Genomic DNA, 20,577 nt, shown 5'->3' on the forward strand with positions numbered 1-20,577 from the left:
GTGAATCATCACATCCACCTCATAATCTCATTACATCTCAGCTCTTTGGACCTGTTCATTACAAACCCTGTGTGTTGTGCCTCAGCCCTCTCACAGCTGTGTGACACCAGGGACAGGAGAATTCCCTCAGGGGGCTCTAATCTCACCACGCCGCCTCTGAGCATAGAATCATAGAAGGGTTTAGGTTGGAAGGGACCTCAAGGATCATCCAGTTCCAAGTCCCTGCCATAGGCAAGGACACCTCCCACTAGAACAGCATCTTTTGCCCCAGACTTGAGTGCTGTGTCCAGTGCTGGGCTCCTCCATTGCAGAGAGCTGCTGAGGTGCTGGAAGGGGTTGAGAAAAGGGCAGCAAGGCTGGGGAGGCTCTGCTCTGGTTTGAGCTGAGGAGTGCTTTTGACAGTGACATCACTTAAGGATGTAGCATAGATCTCTCAGCCTAGATCTACAATATCTTCACTGACTTGAGCAAATACTTCCTGTCTCAACAAGAACTTAATCCAGTCCTGGATGAAATTTGTCCTCACAAGTTCATTATGTTTAAAAAGAAGATATTTTAAAACTGCCAAGCTGATAAGAATTTTTCAAGATGCAGTAGCCACTTCTTCTGGAAGAAATTTACTGCTGACCAAGCCCTCAAGCAGCAGCAGCAGCTCAGGAAGATGTATGAAAGATAAAGGAAGATATTTAGAAGTGGAGGATGGATCAATGGATGGATGTCTCTGCAGGCTGAGCTGAAATTTCAGCTACTACAGGGCTTATTTCCCTTTTCTGACATACTGAATGCTCACTGACTTGCCTCTTAGAGATGCTGTGCACAGGTCCTGTGTCCCTGCCTATGGCAGAGGGTTGGAACTGGGTCATCTTTAAGGTTCCTTCCAACCTAAACCATTCTATGACTCCTTTCCAAAGGATGCCAAATGAACATACTCTCAGGTTTGCTCAAGACAGCAGAGAGTCACAGAATGGTTTCAGTTGGAAGGGACCTCAAATCTCAGCCAGTTCCAACCCCCTGCCACAGGCAGGGACACCTCCCACTAGAGCAGGTCTCATCCAACCTGATCCTGAACACCTCCAAGGAAGCTGTGATCAAAGATCCCATTCTGTGCTTCTGTGCTCCACAACCTCCCTGGGCAGCCTGTGCCAGTCTCTCACCACCCTCAACCTGTGCCAGTCTCTCACCACCCTCACTGCAAAGAACTTCTTCTTAACATCCACTTTCAATCTCCCCTCTGCCACTTCAAACCTATTCCTCCTCGTCCTCTCATGACATGTCCATATCACTGACAAAGCTGTCCAACAGCACTGACCCCTGAGGGAGCCACTTGGCACTGGTCTCCAGGTGCACATTGTGCCCTTGATCACCACTCTCTGAATGCCGCTGTCCAGCCAATTCCTTCTTAGAGCAGACTGTCAGTGTTTCTCAGCTGGCATTTCTGGGCAGCCTCCCTGTTCTGCTGAGCTGCCTGAGCCTGGAGGCAGTCTGGTGGCCAGCAGGTATCTTGGCAGGAGCTGAGCAATATTTAGCACAAGGATAGCTGTTCAGATAACCACCAGACCAAACAAATGGAGGAGTGCAGGGACACCTCCTGCGTCAGAAGGAGAGCTCCAGGTGACCAAAGGCTGACTTCAGCCTTCAGAGTCTAGAAATAGGATTGAAAATCTGCTCTGGTCTCAGTGAAATATCCAGATGGAGTCAGACAATCATAGAATGGTTTAGGTTGGAAGGAACCTCCAGTTCCAATCCTCTGCCATAGGCAGAGACACCTCACACAAGAATAGGCTGCCCAAGGCCTCATTCAACCTGGTCTTGAACACCTTCAGAGAGGGAATCACCCAGGTTGGAAGAGACCTCCAACATCATCCAGCCCAAACTGTCACTCAGCCCTATCCAACCAACCAGACCATGGCACCGAGTTCTCCATCCAGGCTTTTTTGGAACACCCTTAGGAATCAGGAATGAGGACTCCACCACCTCCCTGGGCAGCCCATTCCAATGCCAATCACTCTCTCTGCCAACAACTTCATCCTAACAGCCAGCCTAGACCTGCCCTGGCACAGCTTGAGGCTGTGTCCCCCTGTTCTGTTGCTGGGTGCCTGGCAGCAGAGCCCAACCCCACCTGGCTACAGCCTCCCTGCAGGCAGCTGCAGACAGCAATGAGCCGTGCCCTGAGCCTCCTCTGCTGCAGGCTGCACACCCCCAGCTCCCTCAGCCTCTCCTCACAGACTCCTCGTACTCCGCACAACACCCTCAGGGTAATGGGAGACTTTCCTACGGGGGGAAAGAAGGAGGAAGAATGGTTCATCTTACAAGTTCCTTTCTTTTTCTCCTGTCTGTTGGTTTTTAGCTGTCTTTCATGTGAGAAGGAATGGCTGAGCAAGGAGAGCATATACTCCCATGTACTCCCAGAGAAGAGGATTTGGGCAAAAAGAGAAGAACTATTTTTTTCCTGAGGAAATTCAACAGGAATCTCACCCTGCACCTTCTCTGCCTAGTTTCCACTCCACAGTATGGAACAGGCTCGTGATTAGGTCTCTAAACGGTCCCATAACTACTTAAAAACCGCTAAATGCAAATGAATTCATTTACTCGCAAGAGTCTGAAAAGAGTCACACTCCCCCGGTGCGGCTCCGGGGAACTGTACCGTATCCCCTCGACATTTTATCTTCTTCCATTGCATTTCCCCCGCTGACGTTTCAAGAGCAGAGCTCTGCGCCACGCCGCCGGAGCATCCCTCCTGCCCTGCCGCGATGCGCTGGCACTGCCGCCCCGGAAGCCTGTGCCGACACTGCCATCTAGTGGCGCCCGGGGGTGCGGCAGCGCCGAGCGGGGATGCGCTGCAGCCAGCGCTGCCTTCCGCGCACCCATTCGCGGCTGACCCGCAGCTTTGGACTTTCTCGGAGGCCACCCTGCTGGAGACTTGAAGACTTTTCCCAGCCAAAACAGATGAGAGAATATGTCCAACAGTTTTCACAGGGGATCACAGGCTCACAGGATGTCAGCGATTGAAAAAGACTCAGAGAGCTCATCCAGACCATCCTCCCCTGCCAGAGCAGGGCCATACAATTCAGCTCAGGGCACACAGCAACACATCCAGACAGGCCTGGAAAGGCTCCACAGAAGAAGTCTGCACAACCTCTCTGGGCAGCCTGTGTCAGGGCTCTGAGACCCTTCCAGGTAAGAAGTTCCCCCATGTGTTGAGCTGGAACCTGCTGTGCAGCTTCCATCAATTGCTGCTTGTCCTATCCCAGGGAGCAGTGAGCAGAGCCTGTCCCCCCTCCTGACCCCCAGCCCTCAGATAGTTATAGACATTGATTAAATCCCCTCTCAGTCTTCTCTTCTCCAGCCTAAGCAGCCCCAGGTCCCTCAGCCTCTCCTCACCAGGCAGTGCTCCAGTCCCCTCATCATCCTCATAGCTCTGCTTTGGAGGTGCCTTCCAACCCAGCCCATTCTATGATTCTGTGATGAGATATCAATGTTGCTCTGGGGGAAGAGGTCCACCCAGGCTTGTTAGTTCAGTGGTCAAGAAAGATTTGCCTTTTGTACACTTCTAAATATTGTCTGTGTAGTGAAGCCCCCAAAGGACATTGTTATCTTCCAAGAAAGAAGTGTTCTCCAAGCTAGTCTGACCCAGAAACTCAAAATACCTGAGCATAAGGACTCTCTCTTTGTGCTTTGTGGGAACTGGGATAGTGAGTGCAGAAGAATGTTGTTTCTGTTAGCAGAGCTAACAGGAACTAGACGAGCACTGGAATGTTTTTAAGAAGACAGAAAATAAAGTTTTTCAATTTTCTTTTTATATTAGAACATTAGAATCACAGACTCACAGCATCATAGAATAACAGACTCACAGCATCATAACATCATAGACTCACAGCATCATAGAATAACAGACTCACAGCATCATAACATCATAGACTCACAGCATCATAGAATAACAGACTCACAGCATCATAACATCATAGACTCACAGACTCACAGAATCAGTCAGGGTTGGAAGGGACCACAAGCAGCATCCAGTTCCAACCCCCCTGCCATGCCCAGGGACACCCTACCCTAGATCAGATTGTCCACAGCCTCAGCCAGCCTGGCCTGAAACACCTCCAGGGATGAGGCTACCACCACCTCCCTGGGCAACCCCTGCCAGCCTCTCACGACCCTCATGCTGAACAACTTCTTCCTAACATCCAGGCTGAATCTCCCCATTTCCAGCTCTGTTCCATTCCCCCCAGTCCTATCACTCCCTGACAGCCTAAAAAGTCCCTCCCCAGCTTCCTTGTAGCCCCCTTCAGATCCTGGAAGGCCACAAGAAGATCACCTGGGAGCCTTCTCCTCTCCAGCCTGCACAGCCCCAACTCCCTCAGCCTCTGCCCACAGCAGAGCTATGGAGACAGCCACGGCAGGAGTGGGGCAGCAGTGCTGTCCGCAGTGCCTTGATGCCTGAGCCTGCGCCCCGCAGAGCCCGGGCGCGGTTCGGTGCAGTTGCCCCGCTCGGGCTGCGCGCAGATAAGTAACCACAGCGGTGCCGGCTGCGTGCCGCAGCGCTCCGGCTCTAGATGGCACTGCAAGGTAAGCGCAGAGGTCTGCTGGATGCCTCCAGAGGTGTTACTCTGCTGCGGGCTTTTATCTCCCAAACGCTCTAAACACAGCGCTGCAAGGTTAATAAAACCTCAGGAGAGCTGTTCAGGACCCACAGACGCCGCAGACAGAAGCCGGAGAGGCCAGGGCAGAGCTGCCCGCAGCTGCTGCAAAGGCAGCGCCATGCGGTCTGTGCCAAGGAGCTGTTCGCTGCGGGGCCAGCCCACCTGGGCAGCCCACCCCTGCCACGCCGCAGGGATGGGCAGGGCTGGCGAATCCCGCTGCTCCTGGCACCCCTGGGTCGTGCAGCTGGAGTAAGACGGCTTGGGTAACCTGGCATCACTTCAGCTGAGGGCACGATAGAGACAAGCAACCTTCCAGGGTGCCCAGTGCTGTGAAGGGCATCGTGCCCCGTGGCGTTTTGTGTGGCATGCAGCATCTGGGGGCACTCTTTGCCACCCAGGCTGGCCGAGGTTTTTGCAAGCCTTCCCTGCTATAGAGTCATAGACTCAAGCAGGTTGGTAGAGACCTCCAACTCAGCCGGCCCAACCTAGCGCCCAGCCCCGGCCAACCAACCAGACCATGGCACTGACTAACACTAGGGACAAACTGTGGCTGACCACTGGCATTACTACAGCACTTCTGTATCCTGGAAAAAGGAGATGCATGATTTCCTTTTCTAGTCTGTGTCTCACGTTGGGTGCTGCTTGTCCTGGCTTCTAGCTTCCCACCCTGAACTGTGCTACAGGCTAATCTCCCTCCAGGTTAATGTGCACTCGGTGCCACCTGCTACAGCGCCTGTTAATTAAAGAGGAGGACTGAAGTGAGCCCTCCCGGAGTTCATTTGAAACACAAATTAAGCCAACCAGAGGTTAATTGCTTTACAGAGGCAATTTTCCAAGCCCATGTGCACAGCACCATGCTTACGAGAATGGCCTCTGAGCTGGCCTTAAAAAGCCTCCTCGGAAACCAACCTCTGGCTTATCAAATGGGCCCCTGGAAATTGCACTGACTTGAGACAGGGTGCCCCAAAACAGCCTCTGGGTGCCTCATCTCGCTGAAGGGGGCCAGAGGAAGGCTGGGGAGGGACTATGGACAAGGTCTTGTCATGATAGGACAAGGAGGAATGGGTTTGAAGTGGCAGAGGGGAGACTGAAAGTGGCTGTTAGGAAGAAGTTTGCAGTGAGGGTGGTGAGAGCCTGGCACAGGCTGCCCAGGGAGGCTGTGCAGCACAGAGTCTTTGATCCCATTCTGTGCTTCTGTGCTCCACAACCCTGCTCCTCCATCTCCTCTGCAGGCCACGGTGCTTCTCTTGTGAACAGTGGCAGCGGCAGGCAGGGAGCAGCTCAGCGCTCAGCCCGCCGGCAGCTCTCGCTGCGCCCCTCGCAGCCGCCGCCCCGCCCGCCCCGCTCTGAGGCGGCAGCACCGCCGGCAGCGCCGCCCCGGCCCGTCCGTCACTCCCGGCTCCGCCTTGAGGGGGCGGGGTCGCGGCGCACTCGCAGCCAATCAGCGTGTGCAATGCGGCGCGGCCGCGGCCAATCGGCTCCTTGTTTCTTCGGGGGTGCGGCGGTTGCTGCTGTTCCGGTGCTGGGCGGTGCGCTGCCGGTGCAGGCTGTCGCCGCCGCTGTCGCCGCCGGTGCCGCGGTAGCCGCAGCAGTCTGGCCCTGCCCTGCTGTCATTGAGGATGAGCCCCCGCGCTGCCCAGCGCGCGTCCCGCCCTGCCCGCCCGAGTCCATTCATCTAGCGACTGGTGAGGGACGGGCCGCGACCTGCTGATGTGTCCGGAGCGGGAGCCGGGCCCGGGGGAGGGGCAGGGTCATGAGTGGCCCTGCCGGAGGGGTCGGGACGGCGGCGTCGGGGTCTGTTTGACTGGGGAGAACCCCGGGCAAGAGAGCCGAGGAGAGTAAAGGGCATCCGGCCACATAGGATGGGAGGGTACCGACGTGGAGGCGGGAGAAAAGTGTCTCGGTCGCCTCCTGATGAGAGTCTGCCGCTCCTCGCTCCGCGGCTACGCGGACCTGTGCAGTGGGGGCAGGAAGGGCCACTTCACCTTCAGCCCGCCCCCGGCCTGTGTGTGGCGCTTTGGAACACTTCAGACCTTGGCACAGGTTCTTCAGCTCGGGATTGGCGGGTCTGGCTTTCTGGGCCATATTTGCCTGGCTGTTGTCGGCAGCTGGCAGTGTTGGTGGCCCCGGGCAGCAGCGTGAGTACCGGAGAGCTGACACCTCCCGGCTAAAAGCGATATTCCCGTGCAGCTTTCTCTGGGGCCAGCCGCCTGATCGCTGAGAATTGCCCTTTTTGTTTTGCCGGCGCGGGCGGTGTTGGTGTCTGCCTTCAGGGAACCGACCACAAACCAACCCAACAGAAAACCTCGCCCAGCCAGTCCCGGTCTGGGTGCTCCTTTCTGCTGCCACAACCTGAGTTCCGTAGCCAAGTCCCCTCTCCCGAGGCTGGGTGTAACTGGATATAGTTTTATCGGGTGACGTGCTGGAACACACTTGTGGTTCGTTCTGCTTGCCTTCAGGGTATCAGCATCTCGCTCAGGGTGCCAGTGGGTAGTGGAATTATCTCTGGCTGCACTTGCAGTGCTTTTGTCTCTGTGCAGTTCACCTTTTTGGCTGTCTGGGGCTCTGTTAAGTTCCTGAGTTGTTTCTGGGTAAGCCAGTGGCAGTATTTCACAGCTCACCGTTTGTGTGCTGTGATTCCTGACTAGGAGATGTGCCCTGACGTCCTGTGGCTGCATGTAGCTCCCGATGGGCCTCTGGAGTCTTTTTTTTTTGGCAGACCTGGCTGCCTCTAATCGACAGTGCTTGTTAGCACTGCTAGAAGCAAACGGATTAGAGTTGTTGGATCACTAAAGGTCTCAGCCTGATAAGGATTATGTTGCTGTTGCTGTGAAGAAGGAAGTTACAGAAAGCCAAGGGAGAACCTCCAAAGGTCACCTGTGCCAGGGTGTGTCTGTGGGAAGGGGTGGCAGGGAGGCCCAAGCCTAGTCAGTGAAGCAGCTGGGACCTGTCAGAGCCCAGAGGGCATAGTGGGCATGGTGGAATGTGGCTTTTTTAAAGCAAGCTGGTTTTCCTTCATGGCTTTACTTCTAGGGCACAGGTATTTACAACTCAAACAGGTTGCTTGCTGTCCAGCCTACCTTGAGAGCTTCCTTAGCACTTGGGTGTGGATCTCTTGGAGGGTATCATCTTGGATAACAAAGCTCACTAACCCACCAGAAGTCCCTTGTAAGCAGCTGTGATATGCAAGAGAGATTTCTGGAGCTCCACAGTAGGAAGCTTCTGCCAGCTGTTAATTTTTCCCAGTGAGTGAGCAAAATGTCAAGATTTCATGTCTGCCCTTTGGAGGAAATGAAACCTGCCATCCCCAGCCTTGCTTGCTGGGGGGTTTGTCAGCCAGCTCTTAGAGGTGTGGAGGATCAGGAGAGGTGTGACAGCTTCGATTATAGACGTTACAGCTAGAAACTGCCAAACCTTTGCCTCCTTGTGGTGACTTCTTGAAAGAGACTGAGATGTCTGATACAGCCACAGCAGGCAGAGAGCTGCCTTTCAGCGGTGGGAGCTCTCTCTTTATAAGGTCACATCTGTCACACTGCTTCTTCAAGGGTGTCTGACAGCTACAACGCAGTGGCACTTTGCCTTGTCTGAGGAGCAGAGCTTAGTGAAAGGGCTCTCTGTACTTGCTTCCAGGAGGCAAGACACCACAAATGCTTCCTTGATACTTGGGACTTGCTTCCAGGTTGGTTGTCATCTTCTAAACTTTCCTGGGCTGTGAACGTGTGTAATAAGTTTGTGTCTCTGAGGGAAAACAAAGATATCCACTTTTCAGGCACTGGAATGAGCTGCCCAGGGAGGTGGTGGAGTCACCCACCCTGCAGGTATTCGAAGGTCATTTGGAAGTGGTGCTGCTCAGGGATATGTTTTAAGGTGAATCTTGTAGAGTTCCAAGTTGGACTTGGTGATCCTCAGGGTCTTTTCCAACCTGGATGTGTCTGTGATCACTCCGCCTGATCCCTGGAGGTGTTTCAGGCCAGGCTGGATGAGGCTGTGGGCAGCCTGCTCTAGTGTTAGGTGTCCCTGGGCATGGCAGGGAGCTTGGAACTGGCTGCTCCTTGTGGTCCCTTCCAGCCCTGACTGATTCTATGATTCTGTAAGCAAGCATTTGGACAACATAAACTGTTTTCACACAGACATGAGCATAGACTGATCTAGGGTAGGGTGTCCCTGCCCATGGCAGGGGGCTTGGAACTAGGTGATCCTTGTGGTCCCTTCCAACCCTGACTGATTCTCTGACTCACAATTTTAAAGCTTCAGAGTTTGACTTGAGGACCTCCTCTGTATTTGAAACCAGTCAGATATTGTAATAGTAGAAGTGCATGCTGTCGGCATTGCCAGTCTCTTTTGTGGAGGGTTGAATACTTAGTCTACAGCCTTCTGTCTCAAACTCAAGGTTTTGTACTATGACAGCATCCAGTGTTGCAATGTTTGTAGTGAGGGAGGGCTGGGTTAGATGACTTACAGAACCACAATTCAGCAGCATCAGATTTCACATAGCTGCAGTAAATGTCACCATACTGAAGTCAGTGTCAGGTGGGCAGGGCTGCATTTCTATCTAGGAGCAAACTGTATTCTTTCAGTGTGTGCTTTATTGTTCACAGCACTCTGGTGTCTGGTGAGGCTGGAGCTCAGGTGCTTGACAGAAGTCTTCTGTAGGCTCTTGATTGTGTTGTTGTACTGGCACACTTTGGCACCTGCAGTTACTTCCTTCTCTTATGTAGACGTGTATCTGCACAAGGGAGGTGTGGCATGGGGCACGGCTGCACTGCTTCCTTGGGTGCTGGTGCCGTTTCCTATCAGTTTACCTAACAGATTAGTTGACTTTATTTGAGGACTCCTCTGACTAATCTTTATTTTCTTCTCACTTGCTTGCAGCACTAATAGCAATGCCTTGATGATAGATTATATTTAAGGTGTGCTTTACAAGGCATATGCAAAATTTGTTCTTCCACAGCACAGCTGTATTGCTTAGTGACATCTCAATGAGATGGAAAGGGAGAAATTGGTCTGAGGATAACAGCACTTGTGATGTTTTTCCAATAGATCTCCATATATATATAATCATGATGAAAAATGATGTGGTGGTTTGGGTGTTACCTGCCCCCACACACTTAAGAAAATCACCCAGACTAGACTCAGCCAAAGTGGAAATTAGAATGAAGCTTTATATTCACAGCTTAGCACAGTATACAAGCAGGTATCACCCAGGCTAGACTAGGCCTAACTGGAAATTAGAATGAAGCTTTATATTCACAGCTTAGCACAGTATACAAGCAGATATCACCCAGGCTAGACTTGGCCTAACTGCAAATTAGATGAAGCTTTATATTCACAGCTTAGCACAGGTATTTACAATATTTACAGCTGTATACAGAAATGACAAGTTTAAAAGGTAATACAGAAACACAGCAGCCCTGCCAGAAACCAGAGTGCCCAGGAGGAGCTCCCAACTGCCCTTCAGCCTCCTTTCCACCCCTCTACCTCATCCCAGACTTTGCCTTATGTTCAAGGTGAGTTTGGAGAATGGGCCGGGGGGGTTAGGAAGCAGAAGGATTAGTTAGCAGGTTAGGGAGAAAAGTGCAGGCAGCCAGAGCCAGAGAGCAACTCTGTTATCTGTATTTGTGTTCTTGTTTTTGTCCATCTCAGCAAGCCTATGAGTGCAGCAGACGTCACCACTGGTTCCTTTTCACAGCCCATCATCTGATTCTTCTCACCAAAATATCCCAGCCAGCTTCAAACCAGCACATGTGTTACTGCTGTTGAAAAGGGTGCTTGGTGCACTGGCAGTCTGAATCTGCTGAAGCAGTCACTTGTCATGCTTTGAGTCCTTAGAGCAGCAAGTTGGGCTGTGTAGACCTGGTGTTGAGCTTGCAGCAGTAATTCACCTCTTTTTTGGAGGCGGTGAGAGTAGTCCCCCCAGGATAAGTTAAATTTCCTGTGTTACTGTGGAAGTTTGGGTGTTGGTTATGAAATGGCCTGCAGAGTGAACTGAAACTTGCTGTGACAAATGTAAGCTGAAATTGTGCTCAGTTTCAGTCTCTGAAAGATTGCTGAAAGTTACTGCTGGCCAGGGATGAAAGATGAAACTGTAGTGAGTAAAAACTGCTTCCCCACTCCCCCACCCTCCCTTCATTTGTCTGCTGTTTGAAGTTGTTTTGAAGATGCATACAGAAAACCTTATTATCTATAACTGTATTATCTGTAGGTTTCCATTCCAAGTATTTAATCTTGTCTGAATCATTGAATAGTTTATGTTGGAAGAGAGCTCAAAGCTCATCCAGTTCCAACCCCCTGCCATAGGCAGGGACACCTCCCACTAGAACAGGTCACTCAAGGCCTCATCCAGCCTGGCCTTGCACACTTTCACAGAGGGAGCATCCACAACCTCCCTGGGCAACCCTTGCCACTGTCTCACCACCCTCACTCTAAAGAACCCCAGGGCCCCAGGTCCTTTTCCTCAGGGCTGCTCTCAGTCATTCATCTAAACCAAAGAAATTAATCCTTTTGCAGGTCGCTGCTCCACTGCTTAATGTAACTTCTGTTGTGAACTTCTGTTGAAACCCATTCCTCCTCCTCCTGTCATTACAGATGCCTGGGGATAAACTCAGATGGCACGGGGAAAGTCAGCTAACCCTTGCCACATTGCACCTGTACTTGCAAGCAGTCGTTTGCTCTGCATTTAATCTGGTAGTGTTATTGAGGAAAGGAGTTTTTGCTTACTAATCTGTTCTGCTTTCTTCTCTTTCAGGCCTCCCTTGCAATTATGGAGTTTTAGGGGAATAGAATAGTGTGGAGGGGGACTCCCCCTCTGCACGCTTGAGGTAGCCCACCTGTGGGATTTTCTATGGACAAGACTATTTGTTATAGAAGATGGTGAAATAAGACTTCTGGAAGCATATCTCTTTCTGATCTTTATCTGGATGAAGTGCCAAACACAGCAGTACCAAGCTTTCTGATGGCAGCTCAAGAAAACTGGATTTAGGTCTGTGGGATTCCAAGTCTTGTAAGGCTCTGCCTTGTGCACCGCATTGGAGTGCCTTGGTACACGTCAGGGGTCGCTCCCCTTGAGGAGAGGAGCAGCTGCAGAGGTGAAGATGAGCTCTCTCTTGCCAGACTGCACTTCAAAGTGTCGATCTCTGCAGCATGCTTTGGATGTCATTTCTGTAGTCACCAGAGGAAGTGAAGGGCAGATCAAGGCCTTTCTGTCTTCTTACTGCTACAATGCTGCCACTATCAAGGATGCCTTTGGTAGAAACGTTATACATCTCGCTTCATCTTGTGGCAAAAAAGGTGTGCTGGACTGGTTGGCTGAGACCAAAGGAGTAGATCTCTTGGCAAAAGACAAAGAGTCTGGTTGGACAGCTTTGCACAGGAGTATATTTTATGGATACATTGACTGTGTGCTCTCCTTGCTGAAGGTGAGTGGTCTGCAACTGCAGTTGGCTTCAGTTTCTGTGTTGGCTGTGTAAAAGTGAGCTTTTAGACTTGACTAAATACCTCTTGAAGGATATCTTAATAGTGTGTTTAGATCACAGTGCATCGATGTGCTTGAGGATTGTCCCTGTGTTCAGGGAAGATGTTTGCCTTTGCCCCTGCAGAAATCAGCACTGAATGGGGATCTCTGATTAATTGTGGACTTGAAGACTGGTTTGTGTGAATGATGTCAGGGTCAGGATCTTAAAAGTGGAGAGTAATCAGGCTGAAGATACTCTCAAGATAGACTCTTCAGTAATTATCCCAGTTAGTGCTTTTAAGGAACATAAAATAAGGAAAGCTTAAATGGAGTTATAATTAGAAATGAATCATACATTTGAGAGAGAAGGACTTCAAGATCCAGAGCACCTCATTGAGTGAATCCCTATTTCATTCTGTGATGGTTTGGGTGTTAAACCCCCACCACCACCACTTTAGAAATCACCCAGACTAGACTCAGTCGGCTCTGGAAATTGAAGCTTCTATTTACAGCTTAGCAGAATGTACAAGCAGAGAGTTACAGTATCTACAGAAATAGACAAGGTAACAGGTAACACAGAAACACAACAGCCCTCCCAGAGACCTGAGTGCCCAGGAGGGGCTCCCAACCGCCCTTCCACCTTCCTCCCACCCCTCTCAACCTTACCCCACACAGTGCCTTGTGCCCAAGGAAGAATGGAGGCTTGGCCAGGGGGGTCAGGAAGCAAATGGATTAATCAAAGAGATGGAAGGTGAGGTTAGAGAGATGCAGCCCAGAGCCCAGACAGAGAGCAACTCCCTTATCTATGTTTGGATTCTTGCTCTTATACCTCTCAGCAAGCCTATGAGCGAAGTAGACATCACCACTGTTTCCCTTTCACAGCCTGTAATCTAGTTCTTCTCACCAAAATATTCTAGCTAGCTTCAAACTAGCACACATTCATATACAACCAGGGCTTTTGCTCAGTCTCCTTGTTCATTGCTTGCAATTGCTGTTTCTTCTCTACCACTCAGCAAGTTGTGTCTGTTCTTCATTGAATCATAGAATCGAGCAAATTGGAAGAGACCTCCAGGCTCATCCAGCCCAACCTGGCACCCAGCCCTGGCCAATCAACCAGACCATGGCGCTAAGTGCCCCCCAGTTTTTCTAGAACACCTCCAGGGACTGCTTTTCCTTCACTTCCTTCTGCCCTAACTACAGCAAAGGGAAGAGCTGTATGTGGCTGAGATATTCGGGCTCCCTTTAACCACCAAAAAAGAGAGATATTTGTGTTTCAGTTGCTTAAAGCAAACCCTTAAAGGCAGAGAATTTTCCATGTTAATTTCAGCCTTTTAAAATTGCAAGGATTAGCTGTTTGTAGGTGAAAACCTTTCTGGTCCTAAGAAAAATGGTTGTGGCTGCAGTATAGAAGTTCTGCTAACTGCTGCATGTGAATTTCCTGTGCTGCACCCTTACCCAGCGAGGAGGTTTGCAGTGAGCTTGTCAAAAGCAGGTGTCTGTGTGGGACTGGGACATGATTGTGTGCCCTAGCGACCTGGAAGCTGTGCATGTGATACATGAGAAAGTGGTCTGTTTCTCCAGATACAATGTACTTCTTGTTAGGTACATAACTGAGTGAGGTTTTGCTGGTGGCTCTGCTGAGAGCCTCCTAAGCAGCAGATCGAAGCAGCCCACAGAGTCCTCTGCCTCCCAGTTCCCTCGCTGCAGCCTCTCTGCTGGGCTGTGTTATAAAAGGGCTGTGTTCTGCAGGTATTACAGCACCAAGAAGAGGGGATTATAGACTAGAGTTACAAAACAGCTGAGCTAGAAGGAGCTCTCTGGAGGTCGTTTAGTCCCACCCCTCACGCTCAGGGAAGGTCAGCTAGAGCAGATTCCCAGCACTGTGTCCAGCTGGACTTTGGCTGGAGCCTCAGGCAGCTCTGTTCCAATGTTTTGATGCCAGTGCAGTAAACCCCAGGTATTTATTATACATGTTGATAAGAAATGCTCTCCCCTCCAAGCCTGGACCTCCTCTAGGGTAAGCAACTCAGCTCTTACAGCCTGACCCTAGTACTCCAGCTGTAGCTTGCCAGTGCTGAGTAATGTCTGCTGGCAGCACTCCCACATGCAGCCCTGGGTGATGCTATCTCTCCATTCTTGGCTGTGAGGACACATTGCTGGCTTGTGGTCAACTAGGAGCCACAGGTCCTTTTCTGCCAAGCTCCTTTCTACCCAGTTGGCCTCCAGCAGTACTGGTGCACTGGATTTTTTCCTCCCAAGGGCCAGGATTTGCATTCCTCTTTGCCACTCTTCACAAGGTCCTTGTCGGTCCATTGCCTATTGTCTGTGGATGACAGCACAAGCCTCTGGCTCGCAGGCTGGTCCTGACTTGCACCATCACTAGCCTTGCTGAGAGTGTACTCTGCCCTGTCCTACAGGTCACTGCTGAAGTGTTTTGGCCTCAGAATCAACCCCTGGGGTACTGAGCTAGTGTGGATGACAGACTTCTGTTGTGGGCTGGGGGCAGTTGTGACTTACTCCCAGACTTATCTAAATACAGGTTTTGCCCTCAGCAGCTGGGGTTTGCTTTTACAAATTCAGACCACATGAATATTACTGCAGCCTCTCTTTGGCTTGTGACTGCTTACACAGCTGCCAAGGAGAGGAATGTGCAGCTGAGTGATAAGTCATAAAAATAGGTTGGTTTTCCTGTCATGTAGTGAATTAGCATCAGCACTCTGCTATTAGAGCTGCCTCCAGCATTTGGGAAGGGTTTGCTGCTGTTCTGGCTTTTGCCAGGTGCAGGTTACAGTCCCTCCTTCAGATGTGGCCAGCTGTCCTGTCGTGCTTCAGTGATTGTACTCCCTCCAGTTTGCCATGCCGTGTGTGGGGGGTTCTGTACCATCCTCCTGCTGTGCTCTGCTTGAGGACATCTGCAGCACTTCTCTCCAGGGCTGTGTGGGGAGCACTCGACTCCCTTAAGCCAGTGCTGATGTAGCAGCACTTCTGTGTTGAGAAGATGCTTATGGAGAATATCCCTAGCTCTGAGTTCTGGAGGGTGACTGTTTGTGCTTTGTGCCTCTCTCTGCTCTGGCTGCTGCGTCCTCTTGCCTATTCCCAGCAGTTGTGAACCAGTGTTAGCTGTAGCACTTTATTGGTTCTCACCTCTCTAGCTTGTCAGAATTGCTTCTGTGAATATGCCAGTGTAGGAAAATGTGCTCTTGGAAGCTGGCAAATGCGTTCTTGGTAAGTACTTGACCCTTCTTACATGGCAGGTTTGCCTTCAGGTTTGTTTCATAGAATCATAGAATGGTTTGGGTCAGAAGGGACCTCACAGATCATCTAGTTCCAAGGGCTAGGGACAGCTCCACTAGAACAGGTTGCTCAAGGACTCATCCACCCTAGCCTTAAACACCTCCAGGGAGGGAGCATTCACAGTCTCCCTGGGTGACCTGTGCCAGTGTCTCACCACCCTCACTGCAAGCAACTTCATCCTAACAGCCACTTTCAATCTCCCCTCTGCCACTTCAAACCCATTCCTCCTCATCCTATCATTACCAGACCTTGTCAGTAGTCCCTCCCCAGCCCTCCTGGACCCCCCTTCAGATCCTGCAAGGCCACTCCAAGGTCTCCTGGAAGCCTTCTCCTCTGCAGGCTGCAGAGCCCCAGCTCTCTCAGCCTGTGCTCATAGCGCAGCTGCTGCAGCCCTGTGAGCATCTTGGTGGCCTCCTCTGCACTGGCTCAAACACTTGCATGTCCTGCTTGTGCTGGAGGCTGCAGACCTGCATACAGTATTCCAGGTGGAGTCATCCCTCTCACTTTTATATCCATCTCCACTGTGGTGCAAAGTTTTGCAGGTCCTGGAATTAGCAGCAAAACCACCTCCCAGCATCCATCCAGCTCAGCAGTGACCAGCAGGACACAGAACTTACGGAGATCTCCCAGTGAGGCACATTGGTGCTAGGTCCTGTGATGTTCCTGATAAAAGAAAGGGATTTGAGTGCTTGCTGCTCCCAGTACCTCACACAGCTGCTCTGCCTCGGGGGAAGCTGCTGGCAGGAGAAAGTGAAGCAAAAAGGTGGCTGGTTCTGAATGGCTGCCATATGCTGTGTGATATGGAAAGCTGAAGAGCGAAGGCTTCCTGTTAAAAATGCTGAGTTGCAGATGGAGGTAGTCTAGAAAAAGTGACCTGTTCACCTGCCCTTGCTGCTGGCAAGAGTGGAGCTTGGGGCTCTGCTCCAGCCATCCCTACTTCAGTCCTTTGCAGCAGATGAACTGGCTCTGAATTGTAGCTGGGATTGCCTTTCCCAAGAAATTCCATATGAAGGCACTTGCATGTTCCACTCCTCACCCTGCCCCTTCTGCCCTTCCATCTAACTGTGAACATTACAGGGGCAGGCCTAGGCTGGGTGCTAGGAGGAAGTTGTTGCCAGAGAGTGTGATTGGTGTTGGAATGGGCCACCCAGGGAGGTGGTGCAGTTGCCATGGTGGAAGTGTTCAAGCAAAGCCTGGCTGGGGCACTTAGCACCATGGTCTGGTTGGTTGGCCAGGGCTGGGTGCTAGGTTGGGCTGGGTGAGCTTGGAGCTCTCTTCCAACCTGGTTAATTCTATGATTCTGTGATTTGGCTTGTAAAAGGCCTTACCTTGCTTACTTCAGGGTGTGGAGTTGGATTTTAACTTCTTCTCTGCTCCTCTCCTTCTCTTGCAGCACGGCGTTAGCCTGTATGTGCAGGATAAAGAAGGCTTATCAGCCCTGGATCTTCTGATGAAAGATAGGCCAATCCACGTGGTCTTCAAGAAAACTGGTAGGAAATCAGATGGCTTCAATTCTGTTTCTCAAGGGGATATGTTTCAGCAGTGTGTTCATGTATGCAGCAGTGTGGACTGTTTTCTGTTTCTCACTAGGACTGTGTGGATTTTGAGATGGTTCAAGGTAGAGATTAACTAATGCCATAAAACAGCAGGTGCAGAATCTTCACAGTAGGCACAGAATGCACATGTAGCAAAAATGAAGGACTGATGGCTGACTGAGAGGTGTGAAAACAACAAAGCAGGTGGCATCATGGGGAACCCAGAGAGGTTACTGTTAATTCAAGTTACCAAAGGGACTTCAGTGTCACTGAAGTGGATTAAGTGGATTGAGACCACTTCTGAGTCTTCTGTGGAATGGGGGAGAATATGTTCTTCTCCAGACTGAGCAGCCCCAAGGCTCTTATATCTCTCTCCATATGCTCAAGTCCCCCAGTCATCCCCGTGGCTCTCTGCTGGACTCTCTCCAGCAGGTCCCTATCTCTCCTGAACTTGGCAGCCCAAAACTGATCACAGTGCTCCAGGTGTGGTCTCAGCAGGGCAGAGTAGAGGAGAAGAACCTTCCTATCCCTGCTGGACACACTTTTCCTGATGCACTCCAGGATCCCCTTGGCTCTCTTGGCCACAAGGGCACATTGCTGGCCCATGCAGAACTTGCTGCCCACCAGGACTCCAAGGCCTTTCTCTCCAGCAGGGTAGCCCCCAACCGGTGCTGGTGCCTGCTGTTCCTCCTCCTGAGGTGCAGTACCCTGCACTTGTCCTTATTGAAGTTCATGAGGTTTGCCTTTGCCCAGCTCTCAGCCTGTCCAGATCTCACTGGGTGACAGCACAGCCTGGCAGGGTGTCAGCCACCCCTTCCAGTTTTGTATCATCAGAACATCTGCATGTTCTGCAGCTGGAAGACACCTACGAGTCCTGCTGATTGTCTGTACATTAGTGTGGAAGTGCTTGGTCATAGCACTCTTTCTCCTAAGTCTTTTTGAAATGCCCTTTGGGGTAACCCCAACTTCCCCCTTGCAGTTGTGAGTAGAAGCAGCAGGAGCTGCTTTCCAAAGTCAGTCTGTGCGAGAGTGGTAAATGTACAAGCTGCAGAGAAATTTGTTCCCTTGCAGATCCCACAGAAGTTTACACCTGGGGCAGCAATATAAATTTTACTCTGGGTCACGGTGGTCAGCAGGGTAAACATCATCCTGAGCTGGTGGACCTCTTCCCTAGAAATGGAGTGTACATCAAACAGGTATACTCAGTGCTTCTCCATGAGCTTGGCTGGGTGGCTGAGGGGGCCTGAAGAGGGTAGCAAAGTCTGATAGTGTGCGTGGAGCCGGGGGGGGAAGTGTGGCCTGTGCCTTCTTGCTGGGTTTGATTTGCTGGTTTGTTCTTTGTGTTTTGAGAGCAGCATTTGCTGTTAAGCACACTTCCTGGAGCAGGAATTGTGTCTCTAAGAGTTTCTTGAGATTTGGGTTTAAGAATGTGTGAGACTTGAAGGTACAACTTGAGCAAACATTCCGGGCAGCAGTCTGTGCTGCAGCCGTGACCTGTTTCCTTCGGCTCCTCGGAGGCAGTATCGCTGCCCTTAAGAATCAATCTTTGGAGCTTCTGTTAGCCTGTAGGGCAATACTTGAACTTACCTTATTAAATACAAACCCAAAGTCTCTTCAAGAGGTTAAGGCAGCACAGAAGAATTCAAAGCTCTTGTTTTGTGTTCCCTCTGACTTGATTTCCCTGTCCTCTGCTTTTACTGTAGTATCTTACTCAGATGTTCACGAACAGATCTTTATTAAAGCTGAGCTTCTTCACCAAGTAGCTTTGACAGGTGTTTTCAGATTACCTAAGACAGCTACTTTTCCCTGTACTACCTCCTCCCCACTCCTGTTTTGCCCTTTCTTTCAGGTGGTACTCTGCAAATTCCACTCTGTGTTCCTCTCCCACAAAGGTCAAGTCTATACTTGCGGACATGGACAAGGAGGACGCTTGGGTCATGGTGATGAACAAACATGCCTGGTATGCTGTCCTCTGCTGTCTCCTCTAGTCTAGCATCATGTTTCTTTTATTTCCAGTAGTAAATCTCATACAGAATTACAGTTTCTGTGAGGGTACTGTGAAAAGAAGTTTGCTGTTGACAGCAGAGAAACACCCTTAGTCCTTATGAGAGAACAGAAAGACTCCTCTGCAGCACTGCTAGTGAGGAGACAGAGGAAGATGCTCAGTGGGCTGCAGCAGCTCTGCTATGAGGACAGGCTACAAGAGTTGGGGCTCTGCAGCCTGGAGAAGAGAAGACTTTGAGGAGACCTTGGAGTGGCCTTGCAGGATCTGAAGGGGGCTACAGGAAGGATGGGGAGGGAGTACTGAGAAGGTCTGGTCATGACAAGATGAGAAGGAATGGGTTTGAAGTGGCAGAGGGGAGATTGAAAGTGAATGTTAGGAAGAAGTTGTTTGTAGTGAGGGTGGTGAGACACTGGCACAGGTGCTCCACAACCTCCCTGGAGGTGTTCAAGACCAGGTTGGACTAGGCCTTGAGCGACCTGTTCTAGTGGGAGGTGTCCCTGCCTATGGCGAGGGGTTGGAACTGGCTGAGCTTTGAGGTCCCTTCCAACCTAAACCCTTCTATGATTCTATCATTAATATTTGTCCTGAAGGTAGCAGTTTCCAGCCTGATTTTGGAGCAGGTAGTTTGCAAATCACTTCCCCTGACACCAAAGGTGCATTTGGAGCAAAAGCAGGTTGGTTTATTGCATGGAATGGAGTAACTATGGTACTGAATATTGAATGTTCAGATGCATTTTATTCTGTAGCTCAGTATTGGGTCATAACTTTGTGTAACTTCAGTTTCATAGCCAGCTACTGTTCAGTATTAAACTAGCAAATGTTCATGTACTCTTATCTGTTCCAGGTTCCAAGACTTGTGGAAGGCTTAGCTGGCCATCAGTGCTCTCAGATAGCTGCAGCTAAGGATCACACTGTTGTGTTAACAGAAGATGGATATGTTTACACGTTTGGTTTAAACACTTTCCATCAGTTGGGTATCCTGCCTCCTCCTGCTAGCTGCAATGTTCCTAGACAGGTAAAATAACATCAGTCAGAGCTGAACTGTTTTAACAGAAAGTAAATGTGAAGATTGTGTAAGTAACTTTTAAATTTTTTCAGGACAGTAAAGGCCATTGTGAGGTCTAATAAAATCTTGATTCTGTGTCTTAAGTACTTAACTGTGTCCTGATAAATGCCTCAGTTTGAAACCTGAACTGTGCTAAACTCTGTAGTGCTAAGCATGGTGCAATATAGAGTAGCCAAACCCCTTTCCTTCCTGTAGCTGAAATGATGTAAAAGTCATAGGTGTGTGTTAGCTGAGATTTGTCCTCTTTGCTCCCTTTGAACCTCTGTCTGATGGCTCTCAGGCTGTGTCCATCTCTGAGAGCAGTTAGTTCTGGAATCATAGTAGTTCTGGACTTGCAATGACAGGACAAGGGGTAATGGGTTTGAAGTGGCAGAGGGGAGTTACAGACTCAGTGTTAGGAAAGGGTTCTTTACAGTGAATGTGGTGAGACACTGGCGCAGGTTGCTCAGGGAGGTTGTGGAGCACAGAAGCACAGAATGGGATCAAAGATCTGTGCTCCACGACCTCCCTGGAGGTGTTCAAGGCCAGGTTGGATGAGGCCTTGAGCAACCTGTTGTAGTGGGAGGTGTCCCTGCCTATATCAG

At 50.5% G+C, this 20,577-nt stretch overlaps 1 protein-coding gene across 2 annotated transcripts in view; it reads left to right on the plus strand.

Moving 5' to 3' along the window:
* The first annotated feature begins 6,147 nt into the window (after window positions 1-6,147).
* IBTK (inhibitor of Bruton tyrosine kinase) overlaps window positions 6,148-20,577 on the plus strand; it is a 44,295-nt gene continuing 29,865 nt past the window's right edge. For both annotated transcript variants that reach the window (XM_064169479.1, XM_064169480.1), the window contains exons 1-6: window positions 6,148-6,328; window positions 11,389-12,058; window positions 16,781-16,877; window positions 17,994-18,118; window positions 18,772-18,882; window positions 19,772-19,942. In XM_064169479.1, coding sequence (XP_064025549.1) covers window positions 11,735-12,058; window positions 16,781-16,877; window positions 17,994-18,118; window positions 18,772-18,882; window positions 19,772-19,942 — 828 coding nt within the window. In that variant the 5' untranslated portion in view covers window positions 6,148-6,328; window positions 11,389-11,734. The remainder of the gene's footprint in view (window positions 6,329-11,388; window positions 12,059-16,780; window positions 16,878-17,993; window positions 18,119-18,771; window positions 18,883-19,771; window positions 19,943-20,577) is intronic.

The sequence above is a fragment of the Pogoniulus pusillus genome, chromosome 31 (genome assembly GCF_015220805.1).
Source record: "Pogoniulus pusillus isolate bPogPus1 chromosome 31, bPogPus1.pri, whole genome shotgun sequence".
NCBI lineage: Eukaryota > Metazoa > Chordata > Aves > Piciformes > Lybiidae > Pogoniulus > Pogoniulus pusillus.